The 19,511-nt window shown below is 45.9% G+C and overlaps 1 protein-coding gene across 1 annotated transcript in view; it reads left to right on the top strand.

Moving 5' to 3' along the window:
- The window catches only part of COL16A1 (collagen type XVI alpha 1 chain), a 156,694-nt gene extending 140,952 nt beyond the window's left edge, over positions 1 to 15,742 (top strand). Inside the window, exons 55-64 of the mRNA XM_048501613.1 lie at positions 1,038 to 1,091; positions 4,236 to 4,286; positions 5,671 to 5,760; positions 6,194 to 6,229; positions 9,153 to 9,197; positions 9,283 to 9,471; positions 10,434 to 10,500; positions 11,775 to 11,951; positions 12,307 to 12,384; positions 14,214 to 15,742. Of these exons, the coding sequence (XP_048357570.1) occupies positions 1,038 to 1,091; positions 4,236 to 4,286; positions 5,671 to 5,760; positions 6,194 to 6,229; positions 9,153 to 9,197; positions 9,283 to 9,471; positions 10,434 to 10,500; positions 11,775 to 11,951; positions 12,307 to 12,384; positions 14,214 to 14,416 (990 nt within the window). The 3' untranslated portion in view covers positions 14,417 to 15,742. The remainder of the gene's footprint in view (positions 1 to 1,037; positions 1,092 to 4,235; positions 4,287 to 5,670; positions 5,761 to 6,193; positions 6,230 to 9,152; positions 9,198 to 9,282; positions 9,472 to 10,433; positions 10,501 to 11,774; positions 11,952 to 12,306; positions 12,385 to 14,213) is intronic.
- Positions 15,743 to 19,511: the final 3,769 nt, after the last annotated feature.

Raw genomic sequence — 19,511 nt, 5'->3', positions numbered from 1 at the left:
TAGCTCCAAGGGGGGGGGGGCGCACCAGGCACGCCCTCTATGGGGGTGTAGTGGGGGTGTTCCAGGGCGTGCTGGGGGCGGAGGACGCACCAGTGCACCGGGCACTTTTCCCCCTTGCTACACCTCACTTCTAACCAATCTGACTTGTATGTGCATCCAAATCAGTGCATGAAAATATGGCTGATAAGTAATGTTAGGAGAGAACCCTTCATCACAAGCCTGCAATAAAATGCATTCATTGAAAAGATGAACTCCAAACAGATAGCCCTGTAAATATCCTGCAGTCAAAAACCCAAAGAGCCTTGCAACATCTTAAAAGAGGAACAGATAAATCATGATAGAAGCTTGTGGGTCACAGCCTGTTTCATCTGTGTGTGTGAAGTGTTATCTCAATTCACAGCACTACAATATACGGGTATACGTATTTGTGTAATATACTGTGGCTAATGCAGATAACAATTCGTGCATTTGGTGAAGCAGGCCCTGGCCACCGCAGGCTTTTGGGTATTCACATACACCTACCTATGCATGCAAACATACATATATAGATGCAAAAAGCAGAAGAGATGGGAAGTTGTAATTACAAAACGAGAAGGTCCAGCAACCCAATAGGTGAACTTCACTACTGTGCAGCGAACATTTGGAATCAAGATGAAGCCATATCAGTCTGGGTGCTACAGTGAGTCAACCACTCGGAGTCGTCATTAAACCAAAGACATTCTAGCTATCAAATCTGCATGCACATTCCAGCTCAGCTGTTTCACACTGGAGGCTAATTTTGAAACTTTTTCCTTTGAACTAAACCATGGTAACTGTTACGTGAAGGTCCAGGGACGTTGTAAAGCTCCCTTACTGGTTGAGTGTTTCCATTTTCAGTGTCTCATGATTCTTGTGCATAGAAACAATCCAGTTTGGCCAAAGTATATGGCAGGAGGGGACGGTTGGCACCCAAGAGCCACTGAACAGGGAGCTGGCTGTGCTCTGACTTTCTATCTTGTTCTTCATCTTTCTCTTCTTTCTTTTTTTTTTCCATCCAGGGAGAGGCAGGTCCAATGGGGCCTCAAGGTAGACCGGGTCCTTCTGGCCAAGTTGTAAGTAAAAATACTCATCTTTGATTTTAAGAGGGGTTGATTTTTAGCTGCATTCTTAAGGCTGCCGCACAGTCGTGTCTCAGGTTGGTTCTAGGTAGCTGCTGAAAGCAGCGTGGGTGGTGTGCAGATTCTTGCAAATGGTTCAAAAAGCCCGCATAGTTAGCTGGCTTCTAGTCCCTACTCACTTTCTCTGCCTCCAGTCATATATTCTTTTATTTATTCAGCTTTCAAAATTGGTGCCAAAATGTGCGCTGGGACTTTGTTCAAAAGCTAACTTTCAAAAACAAAATGCTGCTTGGCAAATGTTAACAGATGCATTTAGGAAATGTTCATAGTTTTGAATAATATATTCCACTTGCAGACACTGGCCCAATCTCTCCCATGCCGGCCTCCCGTCAAAAGCAGCAGCTCTTCAGTTACTTATGTGGATCTTAATGGGATTCACTCATGATTAACTTTAGTCAGATTGGGGCCACTGAGATTTCTGGGGGTCAGAACTTCCATTAGAAAGTTAAAGGTGAATCTTTGAGATCTGCTATTTCGATTCCAGCTTTTGCCGTGGGCTCTTTATACAACTTGGCTGAAGTCTCAGCCTCTCTTCTCTCATCTTTGAAACACCAGCATCAAGGACCCACCTTGGGTCTGTTGTGAAGATAAACGTGGTGAGGACTCTGAAGCACTTTGCTCATCAAAAGAGTTCTTTCAATCACAGTGTGCAGCTTTTATCACGAAAATAATTCAGACACACAGAATCTGCACTTAAAAAGTTGGAGCTGGAAAAGTGGAGTCGCACAAAAAATGATGTATGAATAATAGAGCAAATTCTTCCCCCTCCACTCATTACAGTTACCATGACTGCTGGCACCAGACTTGCCTTCCAGTGGAGGACTTAAAGGCCTCCTCAGGGCCCAAAAATCATGATACCCAAAATGCAACCCAGGCCCACTACCATTTCTGCCATTTCCCAGTGTGCTGTGGCTGCTAATGGAAAAGAGCACCCATGAAGCACAAAACTGCCATCATACTTGTCATAGAAAGTCCTTACATTGTTCTCCAACAAACGTGAAGTTTTTGTAATGCACTCATTAGCCTAGAGAGGTACTCAACCAAGCCTTTATTGGCATATAGGATGATACAGGTAGAATACAAAAAACAAATTTAAAACAATCCCCAAATAAAATAATAACAGAGTGACACAACAAAACACAACAAAATTAAAAAGAACAGAGCTATCCTTTAGGGTATATAAAAACTTGGCCACCAATTCACAAACTACAGGATCAGAATTATTTAGCAAGTATAAGATCTTTGGAGCATCTGATATCCTGTCACAGTTCACGAAAAGAGTATTTGCATATTTTTCACTAATTCCCTCATATTTGGTGCAATGGAAGAGGGAGTGGGCTAAAGTTTCCAGTTGAGTTGAGTTACAGGAGCAGAATCTCTTCGCACCCTCTATTTTTTTCAATCTACCATATAGCAGCGCTGACGGCAGAACATTAAACCTAGCTATTGATTTGGCTCTCCTAAGGCTAGGATTCAGCATTATAAATATATAATCTGCTATGCATCCCTGTTTGAAAGGTATCGAGGAACATGTTTTGGATGCCACTGCAAATAGGTTTTGAGATTCTGTTTCTAGTAATCTTTTTTTCAAACTATTATAGGCTTCAGCAAGGGGCAACATACCGCCTTTGTAATGTGTAGATGAACCCTGATTTTTATCCCCACCCAATCTCTCTTCTGACTCCAAAGCAGGGCTGAAAGAAAGTGCCTGAAACATAATGGCAGGAAGGAAAGGACGAGGACCGGAAGGGAAGGGAAGGGGTTAACTCTGGGCTTGTATGCTGTTTTACACTGTGGGTTTTTATTGGCTGGGTTTTTCAGGGTGGTTAATTTTAATGATACGTTTTTATGCAGATTAGCCCAGTTTGGCCTCAGCTTGTCAGGACTTGGGAGCTAAACAGGGTCAGCCACAGTCAGCACTTCAGAGACCACCAAGGAAGACTGGGGTTGCTATGCAGGAGACAGTGCGGGCAAACCACCTCTGCTCTTTTCTTCCCTGGAATTCCCCGTTTCTTGACATGAGTCAGTTGCGACTTAACAGCGCATCCTTCTTCTTCTGTGTTTTTATGATTTTGGGGTGAATCGTTCCATTCTCCAAGAAGCCTTCCCTCTTCTTAAGGAGACTTAAGTGACTGTTTCTTCAAGGGAAGGAAGAAGGCTCCTAAGGCCAGAAGGAACCCTCAAACTTTGCTCAGTTAAGAGCAAGGGTAGGATCCACCCCTTTGCCCTGTTTCATTTCGTGAGCTGTCTCTGGCCCCTTCCGCATATGCAGAATAATGTACTTTCAGTCCACTTTCAATGCTCTTTGCAGTTGGATTTTACTGTGCAAAATAGCAAAACAATTGTGAAAGTGGGTTGAAAGTGCATTGTTCTGCATGTGCGGAAGGGGCCTCTGGCAGGTTCCCAAAAAAGTGGCAAGTAAGTGTTTTAAATAAAGCTCTTCTGTTCATCCCTTTCATTTATTATATTTTTACATAAATCCCCTGGTCCCTTTTTAAGGGCAAATGATGCAGGCAAGTGAATTACAGACCTCTGTCAAAGGGGTGGATTGGGAAGTTAGAAAATGGCCTCAGATAGAGGCAGACCATCCCTTCAGGACTGGCAGTGTGACAGGGAGCGCTAGGCTCAGATCTGGCCAGTGGCAACAAAGGCAGTGGGTGTGGAGCCATTTACAGCCTCGGCAACAGGCAACCTGCACCCAGGTGCGGGCACAGTCTACCTCAACTGCCACATCTACTCTATATCTTTTTTGGCACATGATCTGACAGGGCTAATGGTCTAGGCTCTGCCAACCTACCTTGAAGCAGAACTTGCCAAGCTTTGTCATCTGCCTCTTGAGAATCTTTTACTGCTGACTCCTGGTGATTTTGTCCGTTCCACAGATGGTTTGGGATCAGTTTTTCATTTGGGCTTTCAGCTGTTTTTACAGTTTCATGAGCCATCTCATGGGACCTGCTGGTAAGCCAAAAGGTTGAGGAAAAATGCATAAGTGCAGAAACGAGACTTCTTGCTTGCATGTTCACCAGTCATTCCATGTCTGTATTACTTGAATACCCTGTGTTTCTCAACCTCTTTCAGGGTCCTCCTGGAAGCCCTGGTCAACCGGGCCCAGCTGGACTTGCTGGGGTGGTGAGTATTTTATCTGTCACTTCTGGTACCTCATTGGCAATTGCTAAACAAATGTTCAGCCTCCAAAGCCTGACCTTCTCCATCCAAGGAGAGAGGAGCCCTTTTACCTGGATTTTGTCTGGGTCAAACTGCATGATACGTTTTTGGCAAATCTGCCCTTGGTTTCCTGGAGTAACTGCAGGGAATATCATTTTAAAAATGATCGAGATCCCAGCTTGGATCAGGACCGCAACATGGGAGGAGAAAGGGTCCTGCCTTTTGCCCCATACTGTTTTCTGAGCTGCCCCCGGAAGAGAGTTATTTGCATAAGATCCAAAGTTATGCAGATACCTCCCTGTGGGGATTGTTTCAGCTAAAGAAAATGATGCATACATATACTGCTGTTCGAGCTGAATCAGACTCCCGCCAATTTTTAAAACAACATTTCCTTTCAGCTGCTCTGTGGCTGCAGGGAAAGTGAGTTGAATTTGAGTTGCCAGAAAGTGTACTATGTAGTTTGGCCCTCTGTTAGCCTCCTCAAAAACACTCCAAATGGAATTATGCAGCTGGGGGAAGATATGATAGAAACTTTCACTGGGCAATCCAGTATTTTAATGTGCAACAATACAAAATGTATAATGTGAAATTAAAATTTGCAAGCAGTTCCCAAGGCTGTTTTTGGTTACCTTGATTCCAACCCAGCTGATTTCAGTCAATTTGCATGAGAGGAATTGGTCTCATGATTGAGCTCCTCCAGCTCATGACTTTATGTACCCCATCCTAAAACCATTTGATGTTTGGGTTTGCTTCTTATATAAGGTTTACTCAGTTGCCACCTTGGTATATTATCATTATTGTTCAGTTTGTTCGTGGACTTTCCTTCCTGTTGGAAACTTGGCAATAAAGAATAACAGAAATAAAATAAAATTGAAAGAGACATGGTGACGTGGGGCTTCTTAACCTGGCTGAGCCTGTGGGAACTTTTGGAATTCAGAGACAGGACAGTGGAGCCCCACCACAAAATGGATGCACAGTGAGGAGAGCAGTCACAGAATATTGGCAGGTTCTCTGTCCAATGAGAGTCAACTTGATTTGCCCTGAACTCACCAAATTGTTTCTTTGAACCGCAGCCAGATAGCTCTGCCCCCACCCAAATTTCCTGTTGCAACCTATGAGATGTACACTGGGACAAATGACCCATACCGCAACCAGTCCTGGGATAGCAGAGCATGGGGTGGGGCTGGAGTAGATGAATCTTGGAAGGCCACCATTTGGAATGTCTACACATCTGATTCTGGGGCACCACCACTTGTGGGACCTGGGAACAGTTTGGAAGAGCTCCAGTTTCTTTCCAGCCATTTGTAGCAGAGGAAGTGCATGTGTTTTCTAAATCTTCTTTTCCCAGGGGCTGAAAGGTGACAGGGGTACACCTGGAGAAAGAGGCCTCAGTGGGATTCCAGGCCAGCCAGGGCCACCAGGCCACCCGGGACCTCCGGTAAGTGTGCCACATGGCAATCGGGATGCCTGTAGACCAACATTTTGAGCAACTGGACAAAACTAATCACTTTTAAAGAGACAGGAAAAGGGTCATATGGGTTCAGACTGGGTGATTAAGGCTCAGATTTGTGCCTCATTTTAAACCATGTTGGGTGATTTCTCTTTCTGCCTGAGGCCCAGACTATACGTTTGGGTTGCTAATGATCTTTTCTGTTCCATATGGAGCATTCCATGCACGATGAGCAGCTGTTTCTGTGCAGGAAAGAAGCTTGTTGGGGGGCGGGGGGGGATCCAAGTTCCCCAACTTGGACCCAACTCATTAAAAACCTGTACATGGCCCAAGATGACATTGTCACAAGGAGAACCTTACAAACTTACATTTAAGGGCATTAAAAATAAAAATGATGACTCTATTGTTTCTTGATTTCCAGGGTGAGCCAGGCTCAGATGGACCAACGGGAAAAGAGGTAAGATGACTGCTACCCACCAGTGGCGTAACTAGGCAAACTGGAGCCCTGGGCAAAACCTGAGTTTGATCCCCCCCCCCCCCGTGCGTGCCCAATGCAACGTGCACCCCCCCCCCTTGTAGCTATGCCCAATGGCGTATCTAGGCAAACTGGAGTTTGGCGCCCCCCATGGGCAGCCACCCTCCCCCACTGTGACCAAGCAATGATTTTTTACACCAGGTTGTTTCAAAGTCACCATCACATTATAGAACATGCCCCAACTCACAAATCTGAGCACAGCAATAAGCCATGCCACACAGCAGAAATAATTTTTTGAAAACATTTTCAAAATGCTTTCAAAATGTTTTATTGCTGCTATGAAAACATTTTATGGTGTTGTATCCAGTACCCCCAGTTGGGGAAACAGCATCACTTTCAATGTTTCAAAGGAGAATCTGGGCTCCCTAGTTTAAACAAGTGATGCTGGAATCCACCCCCAAACAGCATCATTTTCAATGGTGTTTAAAGGAGGAGCCCAGATTCTCCTTTTAAATCTACCTTAAAGGGAGAATCTGGGGTTCCCAGTTTAAACAACATTGGAAGTGATGCTATTTTGGGGTTGATTCTCCCCCACCCTGAAACAGCATCACTTGCAATGTTTAAACTGGGGACCTCAGATTCTCCCTTTAAATCCATGTCAAAGGCGGGGGGATTTAAAAGGAAAATCTGGGGGAAATTTGGGGGTGCTGGCAGGGGTGCAATTGTTAAGCTAGCAGCACCAAACTTTCAGGGTATCTTTAGGAGACTCCCCTAATGATACCACCCAGGTTTGGTGAAGTTTGGTTCAGGGGGTCCAAAGTTATGGACCCTCAAAGGTGTAGCCGCCATCTTCTGTTAGCTCCCATTGGAAACAATGGATGATGGAGCACCCCCTTTGGGAGTCCATAGCTTTGGACCCCCTGGACCAAACTTCGCAAAACCTGGGTGGTATCAGTAAAACATTCTCCTGATGATACCTCCCTGGTTTGGTGAAGTTTGGTTCAGGGGGTCCAAAGTTATCGACCCTCAAAGGTGTAGCCTCATCTCCTATTAGCTCCCATTGGAAACAATGGGGGATGGGGCACCCCCTTTGGGAGTCCATAACTTTGGACTCCCTGAACCAAACCTCACCAAACCTGGGTGATAGCATCAGGAGAGTCTCCAAAAACATCCCTGAAATTTTGGTGCTGCTAGCCTAAAAACTGCGCCCTCTGCAGGCCAAAAGTGGAAAAACACTGAAAATACAAAAAATCCCACAAACAAACCTGCGCCCCCCACAGGGCTGTGCCCAGGGCAACTGCCCACTTTGCCCAATGGGAGGAACGCCTCTGCTACCCACTGGTCTTCTCCAGCAACAAATTTTCTTTTTGTCTGGCAGTTCAGAATGAAGCTGACCCACATGATGTTCCCTCGATTTCCTTGTCTCTCAAGGGCTGTTAGGGGTGGTGCAAGTCATCTGTAGGGAGTGGAAGGGGATTCCATTTCTAACACTGCCAACTTTCTAGGGCAGGGGTCTGCAACCTGCGGCTCTCCAGTTGTTCATGGACTACAATTCCCATCAGCTCATCATGGACTACAATTCCCATTAGCCCCATGGCCCCAATTGGCCATGCTGGCATGGGCTGATGGGATTTGAAGTCCATGAGCATCTGGAGAGCCGCAGATTACAGACCCCTGTCCTAGGGTCACCTATCTAAAAGACCTGTTTGGGGCTTTGTCATAAACTGTTCTTCCTTAAAACTACCAATGTGCACCGAAAAAGACCCCTTATGCAGGGTTCCCCCCTTCCTCTCTGTATTATGCAGTACCTGCTGTATGTCCAGACACCATTACAAGGCAAGTGGGATGCTTTTAGGGGGAAATTCAGCAAGTTGTATTTTAAATATTTTAAAGAAAGCCAGCATGGCATAGTGGTTAGGAGCAGGTGGATTCTAATCTGGAGAACCGGGTTTGATTCCCCTCTCCTCCACCTGAGTGGCAGAGGCTTATCTGGTGAATCAGATGTGTTTCCACACTCCTACATTCCTGCTGAGTGACCTTGGGCTAGTCACAGTTCTTCGGAACTCTCTCAGCCCCACCTACCTCACAAGGTGTCTGTTGTGGGGAGAGGAAGGGAAAGGAGCTTGTAAGCCACATTGAGTCTCCTTACAGGAGAGAAAGGTGGGTTATAAATCCAAACTCCTCCTCCTCCTCCTCTTCTTCTTCTTCTTCTTCTTCTTCTTCTTCTTCTTCTCCTCCTCCTCCTCCTCCTCCTCCTCCTCCTCCTCCTCCTCCTCCTCCTCCTCCTCCTCCTCTTCTCAATAACCTGTGGTTCTGTCCTTCTAGAACAGGGGTAGGGAACCTGCGGCTCTCCAGATGTTCAGGAACTACAATTCCCATCAGCCTCTGTCAGCATGGGCAATTGGCCATGCTGGTAGGGGCTGATGGGAATTGTAGTTCCTGAACATCTGGAGAGCCGCAGGTTCCCTACCCCTGTTCTAGAAGGCCAAGTCCCTGCTAATAATGGGGCTTCTCTTATTTTGGTGTGATGGAACTCTTTGTTTGCATCTGTTACCCCCCAAGTCAAATGGCCCTACCCTCTCCCTTCACTTTCATTTTGCCCACCCTCAAATGATATTTAATAAATAACTTTTGGCCCGTGGACAAACCCACCTTCAGCTGGCCTACTATTTCCATTTTCAGTCAAGAATATTGGGGTTTCCTTCTAATATGATGCAGGGAGGCATCAATGTGCTGTCAGTGGCAGGGATCAATGTCCCCTTGAGCAGCAGACCGAATGTTGGGTTGTCCTGCTGAGAATTTGATTGGATAGCCATGATTCTGGCAGTGTGATTAAATTGCAATCTTGTGGACTGCAAGTCATTGTGGAGATTCACAGACTCAACCTCTCTTTGCTTCTTACCAGGGTCCATCTGGAAAACCAGGCATCCCTGGACCATCTGGACAGAAGGTAAAGAGAGAGGGGCTAAGAGCCTCCTATTCACTTCCTGTCATGCAGTGAGGCAACAGTGACATTTCTGTTCCTTTTGTTTCAGGGTGAACCTGGAACTGCAGGGGAACGAGGATACCCTGGAGAGAAAGGCAGGGATGGAATGCCTGGGGGGCCTGGGAAAAGTGGCTCCATGGGCCCTGTTGGACCACGTGGCCCTGCTGGGGAGAGAGGACATCCTGGCCTACCTGGTCCTTCAGGAAATCCCGGTACCCCTGGAATGCCTGGCTCAATGGTAAGAGTTGCAGTGAATGTTCAGGGTGGGGGCAGTGGTGGGCTTCAGTAGGTTCGCACCACTTCGGCAGAACCGGTTGTTAAAATGGTTCTTGTAAACAACCAGTTGTTAAATTATTTGAATCCCACCACTGGGTGGGAGACAGAGAGGTGGGGCAGAAGAGTGTAGCCCACAGTTTGGCAGTGTGGCCATTGAGATTCTCACATTCCATCCTCAAAACTAGATGCATGTCATATCTTGGGTATGTGGCTGGATCCAACTCTGACTGAGAGCTGCCAGTTTCCTCTGCACCTCCCAGCTGCCATCAGTGAGGGAGGGCAGGAAGTGGTCAGTTAAGCTGATTTCTTGTCCGGGTCCAGTTCAGATGAAAAACTGCTGCTTAGGAAAACATCTACTTTAATTGCCGTTACATTTTCCTTGTCCTGTGAGTCATTTTGGGAATCAGTATTAATTTATAAAGCAGATGTAATTAAACTTGAAGGAAAGGCACAGATTGTTATAAACTTTAGCTCACTAATGCTGTTTTGGATAGTTTTAAATGTCACTCGGAGCCCAAGGGTGAGGAGAATATTGAGTTTGGTCATGGAAAACCAAGGTTCAAATCCTATTGAGCTCTTGAGGTGCCTACAAACCCTAACCCTGACTCAGTCTAGCCATCTCAGGCAGATGTCTGCAGAGACAGCTTTTAACTTTTCTAAATAAATAAAATACAGAGCCTGCCACGCAGAATTGTTATGAGCGTAAGAATGCTGCTCCAAGCTTCTTCGATATAAATGCAACAAAATATAAGGGCAATAACGAAATCCTTCCTAATATGTGGGTGGTGAAAGACGGTTGAGTCAGGAAAGGGCTCCGTGTTCGACCCAGGTCTTCTAACGCTGCTTGGCGCTAGGCACAGGCAGAAGTGCTCTTGCCATTAACAGAGAGGGACTGACTGTTGCTTTTCCCCCATCTTTGTTTAGGCCGATGCTGTAAATTATGATGAAGTCCGACGATTCATCAGACAGGAGCTGAACAAAATGTTTGATGGTTGGTAACAGCGGAGCTTTTTTTGTGCTAGAGGGGTTGAGTGGCAATTTTTAGACCTGTATGAACAGGTGAAGAGCACCACTGAATTAGCAAGTAGGTAAGAAACAAGGGGCACCCCCTTGATAACCTGGGAGATGCCAAGTTCACCAGAAAGCAGGGGAAAATATCTACAGATGGATTCCCAGAATTCCTTTCAATATGCTAATGTTACAAGACAACATGTAATGCCTTATGGAAATCCTACTCTAAGAAGCTTGTGCAGGAGACTGGCTTGGGCACAGCTCCCCTCCCTGAATACTGTATAGATAGATATTGTACATTTCTAGTGCATGTACTAGAGCAAAAGCTTATTTTTTCTCTTTCATTCTTTTTTTACAAAAGGCTGAGAGATGATAAACAGGCCAATAGGTGAGGTTCTGCTACAGCAAAGTAACTTTATGATGGGGTTTCCGAGCTGTATGGCCGTGTTCCAGTAGCATTTTCTCCTGACGTTTCTCCTGCACCTGTGGCTGAAGATCCTCTGAAGATGCCAGCCACAGATGCAGGTGAAACATCAGGAGAAAATGTTACTGAAACACGGCCATACAGCCCAGAAACCCCACAACACTCCAGTGATTCCGGCCGTGAAAGCCTTCGACAATACATTACCTTTATGATGTTCCATTGCCACCTATCTATTTCAAATTGTAATTCTTCTGAACTCCCAGTTTTCTTTCTTTTAAACAAATCTCGAGAACTTTTGTTGAGGAGATAAAAGGGGAACGTTGCAGGAAACTTTTACATAGTTTGCCTGGAAAATAACAAAGGGAAACTGCAAGCCTGCTGGAGCAGAGCAGGAATTCATTGCTCCACTAGTGACCAGTTCTAATTCTAACCACTCATTGATTTCTCTATGTACCAGGAAAGGAAAACAATAGGTGTGGGGTAGTGCTACAGGCAGAAGGAAATGGTTTGTATGATTATATTTTGCAATAGCACGTGCGTGATATAAGAGGAAGGTTGGCATAATGACTATGCCATAGTCACTGGGCAAGTTTATTGCAGCACAAGGGAGACATCAGAAGGAAAAATATGGAAGAAAAAGCACAGGGAGTCCCCATATGGATGCTCATAGGTCTGCATTTACAGTGATCACGAAAATCAAATGCAGACCCCTCGCCATGTGGAAACAGCCAGAGTCCTCCAGTCTTGCTCTTTAATCGTGACATCACCATATCTTCCCACCTACGACCCCCATGGCCACAGCCACTTCCCCATTTTGTCTCTCTTTGTAGAGCGGATGGCATATTACACCTCCCGGCTACAGTTCCCAGTAGAATTGGCTTCCCAGCCAGGAAGGCCAGGGCCACCTGGTAAGGATGGAATCACTGGGCGGCCAGGACCTCCGGGTGCCCCAGGAATGCCTGGACAGATTGGGAGAGAGGGGCGGCAAGGAGTGCCAGGAATGAGAGGTAAGCTGTTTGGTTTATTGCCCTTTTAGAAGCAGGGTGCAGGAAGTCTATGGTAATCGGCTGCCAAAGCAACCTAGTGGGGCAGTGTTTGTGTCAGCTTAACAATTGTGAGTTGCTCCTGGCTCTAGATATCCCCATGACTGTTTCCCTCGCTCAACCCCTGCCTCCTGTGTCCTTGCTCCATCCCCTCAAGTTGGGTCCTACACTGCATGGGTTTCTGCCTCTGACTTTCCTGAAGTGATACAGGCCCGAGTCTTTGACACAAACCTCAGCAATTGTCTTGAGAAGTGCAATTATGTAAGTGCAAAAGATGGATTTTCCCTTTGTGGCTTCCATTCTGTTCCTCTTGCTGCAGGTGAACCAGGAGCCAAAGGAGAGAAAGGAGACAAAGGGATTGGAATGATGGGAGAGACTGGGGTCCCCGGCCCTCCAGGTAAAGGCCCCCGCGCTCTATGCAAAAAGTCCTTTTTAAACTGACTTTTTATGGTTTGACTGTGCATTTTGGAGACAGAGTGAGGTCATCTTTATAAAGCACTGAGAAAGATTTGTGCTTGCTAAAGATTCACATTATTGGTGCCTTTGGCAATATTTCAGTCACTTTTTAATGATCTTTTAACAGTTTAAATCCACCATGTTTATATTCACAGTCAGGGTTATTCTAAAGGCAGCTGGGTTGTGGCCCTTTTCATTTCACTCCATGGTGATTTGTAGATTCTAGTCCATGTTTAGAATTCCAGAGGGGTGATTGTGCTAGAGTGTTGCAGCAAAAATAAAACAGCAGTCCAGTGGCATTTTAAAGATTAGGAAAATTTATTCCAACATGAGCTTTGTGAATCAGTGTTCACTTCATCAGGTGCATTAAATCCATGAGGCACTTGTTTGCATATTTTTTTAATCTGCCTAATGGATGTGTGCTTCATGCATGTGAGCTGTAACTCACAAAGTGGTGCTGGAATACATTTTTCTAGTCAGTGTCATGGGACTGATATTGTAATCCCTGTTTGTGACTACAAAAATGAAACAAGAGGGCAGTAAGTTTTTTGCCTCCTAGATTTGTTGAGCAGATTACGAGGGTGTGTTCTAGTTTGTGCAGTGAATAATTCTCTAAATGCATCCTTTCCCCAAGTGCTTATTTATCTTGTGGAGTAAAAGGTATCTTGTCAATCACTGATGGCGGTCAAGGTGTTTACTGCATGCTGGAGACGAATGTCTGCCATGGGAAGATTTCTTGTACAGACATATTTTCTCTAGCCCCGCTTTCACTTTTCACTCTCTCCACGGCAAGCAAATCCACTTATAGCATGATTTTAATTTTGCTTTGATGTCAGAACAGGACAGATTTGCCAGGAGGCACAGGGTTGCCCCTGACCTCTTCCCTTGGCCTGCAAACAGCCCGCCTAGTCTTACCCCCCCCCACTCCCTCATGCTGCTTTACATGCTTCCCCCTCAACCTCCTCTCTGTTACCGACTACTTCCCGCTTCTTGTCTTGCTGTATCATTTCTGTTGCCCATGGCGTTTAGATCTTTAGATTTTTTAAAATAAGTAAATGAATAGCCATATCGATAGATTGAGAAATCGATACTAACACTTAAAAATGTAAAAACAATAAGACTAGTTGATTATTCCAAACATTCAATTTGCTCCTGCATTTGATAACAAACTGCGATGTCTCCAGCCTTGTTGTTTTATATGCAAGCAATCAGTGATTCCAGACCACACTGGGAAAAGCCCGTTGGTCTTGATGTTTGGGTTAACAGCACTTCAGGAGATGGATGATCACGAATCTGGAGAGCTTAGGAAACAGCAGTTCATGTTGTCATTTTACGGTTTTGCTGTTCGCATTACACCATTACTCCCCCCTCACTTCCCATCATAGACAATCAGTGTTCAGGCAACCCTAACCCCCATACCCCACCTCTTGACCCCACCGCACCAGGCTGCTCTTTCAGGCAGCTGAGCTTCCACCTGCCGAAGGAGCAGCCTGGCTGGGCCACCGCCAGGTGCTCCTCGGCCCCGCTCCAATGTTAACCCTGCTGGCTAAGGTAAGTGGGGCACGAGGGGGCAATGTGGGGCACCCTGAGCAGGTGTTGCCCCGGGCGCTATCCCCCCTTCCCCGGCTCTGGTCTCTAGTGCCCTTGCTTTCCTGCCAGGGAATAAGGCTTCCCCTGGAACTGCCTGGCCTTTTAAGAACCCAAAACAGTTTGCTCTGTTCCGGATGGATTTCATGAAATGTAACCCCTGTCCTTGTTTTGTCTTCATAGGGATCCAGGGACCTCCAGGATATGGCAAGATTGGTCTTCCGGGGCCAATGGGCCAGCAGGGCATTCCCGGCATCCCAGGTCCTCCAGGAGTATCGGGGCCTCCTGGAAAAGCAGGCCACTGCAACCCTTCCGATTGTTTTGGCATGATGCCTATGGAGCAGCCAATGTATCAACCCAAAAACATGAAGGGGCCTTTAGGCTGAAGAGCCACTTGGGCAAGGTTTTTTTTTCCACCAAGGACTCCACTGGGAATAGCCAAAGGTCTGGTCCTCAGGACTAGTTGGGAATTCAGTTCTTTTTTTTTTCATTGCTGTTAATATTTTGTCTCCCCCCGCCCTCCAGTGGGTTTTTATCTTCTCATGATGGCATTTTAAAAAGAAAATAAGTGTGATTGTTTGTGTGTGTCTCATATTCTAAAGATATTGTCAATCTGTGGTCAGCAAAGCGTATTTTCAAATCGGGGATTAGGCTCCCCCAGATCTAGAATGCTTTCCTGCCTCTTGTATCTGTTACCAAGGGATAATTATTCTTTTAGAAGATTAATAATGAACTCCAAATGGATAAATAGGGCCTGGACTATGCAGTATATTAGATTTGTCTTTTTGGTAGGTGTTCCCAGTTTCACTGGGACTCATGCTGGAAAACTTTTTGATAAATCATGCCCTTTGGCATTAATACCAGTGGCACCTGGAGAGCCTTGAGAAGTAGAGTGTGAGGGGGAAAGTTCTAAAATGAAAGTATCTTGCATTTTTAAAAGCGTAGACCTTCAAAGTGTCCACTTAGGGATTGTACCAGTGTTTAATTGTCGGAGCTGACAGAGGCCCCTTCCACACATGCAGAACAATGCACATTCAATCCACTTTCACAATTGTTTGAAAGTGGATTTTGCTATTCTGCACAGTAAAATCGAGCTTCAAAGTGCATTGGAAGTGCATTATTCTGCATGTGCGGAAGGGGCCAGAGGGATATGGTTTTGAAGTGTTTTTTGTGCCTTAAACATACCGTCTCCCTTAGATAAAATAGTAAGGCTCTTGTTCAATCTGAACAGCAGCAGCAGCAGCAAAATCAACCTTAGGAACAGGGGTTGGGGTTGGGAAAAGGATCCATGTATGCAAGTGTCGGTAAGTTGCACCCAGCTTATTGGCAATCCCAGCAAGAAGCTTCCAACACGAGTGGGAAGCAGAGATGGCTTGGTATCGTCTTCCTCTGCAGAGCCTTCATTGGTGGTCTCCCATCCATGGGGGAAATGAACCTTTTTTAATTTTATTGGAATCAGTGACTTCTGCGATCTGCTGAGATCAAGCCATATCTCGTGGCCCTCCTTCCTCAAGTCTCCTATATCATGATGCATGTAAATTTTTTCCAACCACGAAAACTTGATTTTGGTTGTATAAAACTTGATGTATGATCAGTGGGTGGGGAAAATGAACTTTTTTACTTTTTATTGGAATCAGTGACTTTTTTTGAGTAGTGGAGCAGTCCCTTCTTTGTTTCCATCAAATATATTTTTCAAAATCAAAAAATCTCAACCCTTATCCAGTCTAATTCTGATCACTAGCAATTATAAGCAGTAGGAATGGCAGAAAGAAGCAGATGAGATGAGACAGTATGGGGGAGGTTTTCTTTTCTCTAGGGCCTACATATACTCTTCTGACCTCCTGTGCTTTCACATCCTGCATGTGAGCTCCCAAAGGCACCTGGTGGGCCACTGCGAGTAGCAGAGTGCTGGACTAGATGGACTCTGGTCTTATGTTCTTATGTTCTTAACTTGAAGGGAATAAACTGCACATAAAACCCCACTCCTTTGCTAAAGCACTTCCACCCTCAACTTCTCTTTCTAGAAGGATGTTCCTTAAGACCTCAAACTAGCTATCTTCCAGGCTGCTTATATGGCACCTGAATTACAGGTAGTCTCCAAACCTAAAATTAGCCTGGGGTGGAATACTATGACACCCACCCCTCCCCTCCACACACAAACCTCTTGACACATTAGAAAATTACATGAAGTGCGTAGCTTGAATCCTTGAAGTAGCAGAGATTCATCACTGCCTCATTTTGGCCATCTTCCCTAACGGTTAGCCACCCTAATTATTTAAATAAATGGTGCCTTGTTTCCTAATTGGTATCTGGCCTGCTTTCATTTCATTTCATGGCTCGCGTGCCATGTTTTCTTCTGCCGGCTTACGAAAACACTTCTCATGTGAAGTTGGCTTGACAAACGGAGCAGCAATAACAAACCTACGTGGCTCTGAAAAGCCCATCTTTGTTTGATGCCCGGCACTGCTCCTTTCATTTGAAAACAAAGCCGGGGATTAGAAATAATGGTCCCAATTACAGAATCTTGGCTGCCAGCGTGACAGCGCGACTCTGCTGTGCCTCCGCCATCTCTTTATCATGCAAGGGAGAAGCCTCAATTTCACAGTGAGCAAATTGAACCCTTCTTGTCTAAACTTTGGACTCACTTCTCTTTAATTAAACGCGGGGAGCTAGTTTTGCCAACTGTCATTTAATAAGAAACCATACATTGTTGTGCCGGGATAAATGATGTTTCAGGCAGCTCCGCTGTAAAAACAACTTTTCCCTATTCCACATTAACCTTGAGGCCGGGCTTCTGGGACTGATTGTTACTGCCAGTATTTGGAGCTGCCTTTTTGACTCTCTGGCAAGCAGCAGGCTGCCTTTGGCTTAGGCCTTTTGCCTGGCTACGTATCTGACAAAAGTCAGGGCAGCATTTTGACCTGTTCAGCCCCAAATGACTAAATTCTAGCACCCCTTGAAAACAAATATTTTCCCAAGTAGATCTTGCCTTTCTTCCATCATAAAACTTAAGACCACATGCATTGAAGGGGTGGTAACTGGCGGTGGGTTCAATCTTTTGCCACCCCCCAAGACCTTTTTAGCTCCAATCATATCCTGACACCAGATTCCCCATTGCAGAGAACATCTGGTCACTTTTAAAAGGTCGATGCTGCCTTTGGACGCTATTGGAGGGTGGAGGGCAATTGAATTTTTGTTCCTGAAGATCTGAGCTGAGTCACAAGGGCAAGAGATTGGGCTGAAATGGCACGAAATGAATGTTAAAGAATGGTCTTGAAAGAGAATCTGGGATTGAGCAAGGAAGGGGGGATTTTTGGAGATAGGCAAGTCATGTGGTTTGTCTGAATGTGATGGCTGGGTTTTCTCTGATGGGTGTAAGCAAGAAGGACAGAGCTAATCTTTGTCTGAGGTTCAACGCAACTTCCCTTCAGCTCTGGGCTAAGTTCTGTGGAAAGCAGGGTCGCACTTACCTGCAGTTGCTATTGTATCTTTTGCACACATCCTGCTGTTGTATCTTTTGCAAGCACACATTGGACTGCACATGAGCAAGCTTACTAAGGCAAAGAACTTCTTAGTGCCCTAGAGAGTGCCTGTTTCTCCACTAGAGAGCATTTTGGCTGTTACATGGTGCAGCAGAAGGGTGCCCCCTTGCCAGAGTTCCTTCATCACTGCCAATGGAGTAAGTCATTCTTCAGGAATTCATTTCGCCGATTTATTTCAGAAAAAAAAAATTCTGCTCGCTTTCTGTGGTATTGTCCTGTGATCAGCGTCACAGTAGTTTTCACAGTTTATTTGTCTGGATATCTCAGACAGTGTTCATTCAGGAGGAAAGTTATTGACCACCCCCCTCCCAGAGGCAGACAGCCAATATTATACAAAATGGTGCAGAAAACTCTTTTTTTAAAGTGTGCCCAATGCAGAGCCCAGATATCACAAACTGATGACCATAGGCTCCAGTATGCCTGGGCGAGAGCCATAATGTTGCTGTGATGTAAAATAAAAGTGGAAATCTGATACTGGGCCCATTCCTCGATAGAAATTCCAAGAGGTTCTGTGGTTGAGTGGGGAGCACTGCATGCATTTCCACATGAGGCTCCAAACTTTTTTTGGGCTTGCTCTGCACACCTCTTCCTACACATCAGATCAAATGAACTTTCTCCTTACCTGTTGTTTTCTGGCAGTCCAGACCTTGGAGAGCTCCCCAGGAGTGGTGTGACAGAATCATTTAATTAGCTCCATGGTCTGTAGAACACCCAAGATAGCTGCAAGACTTGCTAAGAAAGTAGCTTGGCCAGGTCATGTCATCTTGTCCCTTCATGATCTTCTGTGTCAATGCCCAGCCATTGTCATGCCACTGAACCCCAGTGCCTCGTGACCCATTCAGTGACAACATTTTGGTTTCAGAAGTGGAAATCTCAGAAGCGTTTGGAGGCAGCAACAGTTTGTTGGCTTACAAGCAACTGGAGACTGCCTGTTTCCAGTCCACCACACAACAGTGAACTTGCTACAGCTGCAGCCAGCCATCGGCCAATAAGGAAATCAGATTCTTCATTGAAGTATGGAGACTCAGTGAGGTTCAAGAGGCCCTTGGCAAGAACCACTGAAATCTGCTACCCTTCAGCTGGCTGGCAGAGAGCAGCTTCCCCTACAATCTCCCAGCAGTGCTGGCTACATGGGCAAGGAATTGATGAGGGGCAGCCAGCCCATCAGAATGAACAACGAGCCATCTGTCAGAGCGTGACATTTGTCTGCATGCGAGCAAATCTGGTCATTAGTGGAGTCCAGCACTGCCGGCTTGCCAGCCCTGAAGATGCCCATGTGAAAGGAATAGGACAGACATGGCCATAGATTCACAGCTCCCTTGACCCTGGCAGCAACATCTTGTGGTACTATGCATCCTCCTCTGCAAACAACAACCCATTGCACGCGAAATGCCTTTCTAACCGACACTTCCTACTGACCAAGGACCAAGCAACTCTCGCTGCCACATCTGCATTCTGTCCCTCAACTCCCACAACACAAAGGACTATATCTGCAGGAAGGGGTCGAACTCCATGATTCAGAAAGCCTGGTGGACATCATGGGGCTGTTTTGGGTTGTTTGTCAGGGATGTCTGACCACAGTGATGCCTTCCTCCTCCAAACCTTTCCTCTGTTCAAGAGGACAGTGGAGGGTACATTATGCTGTTCCTCACCAGCTGCACTAAGATTCCTCTCTCCTGTGGACAATCATTTTTGGTGGTATAACATTTGGGTGTCACAAGGGGGGAGCTGACTAGTTCTGGACCCACCCACAGGAAGACCCCAGCTCCTCCTGTTTCTATGCCAGCTTAGTGAGTATGCCAGTTGGAGATGAACTGAGAGCTTTTGCCTCCTGAGGCCACCCACTAGCCTATCACCCCACTCCTGCTGCTAGCCTGGGCACACATAGCCCTGGGCAGACGAGGCAGTTTTCTCCACCACCCCATGAGCTGGGTAGACA

This window comes from Sphaerodactylus townsendi, linkage group LG06 (assembly GCF_021028975.2).
Source record: "Sphaerodactylus townsendi isolate TG3544 linkage group LG06, MPM_Stown_v2.3, whole genome shotgun sequence".
Lineage (NCBI taxonomy): Eukaryota > Metazoa > Chordata > Lepidosauria > Squamata > Sphaerodactylidae > Sphaerodactylus > Sphaerodactylus townsendi.
The sequence above is the reverse complement of the archived record's forward strand: the minus strand, read 5'-3'. Positions and strand labels throughout refer to the sequence as shown.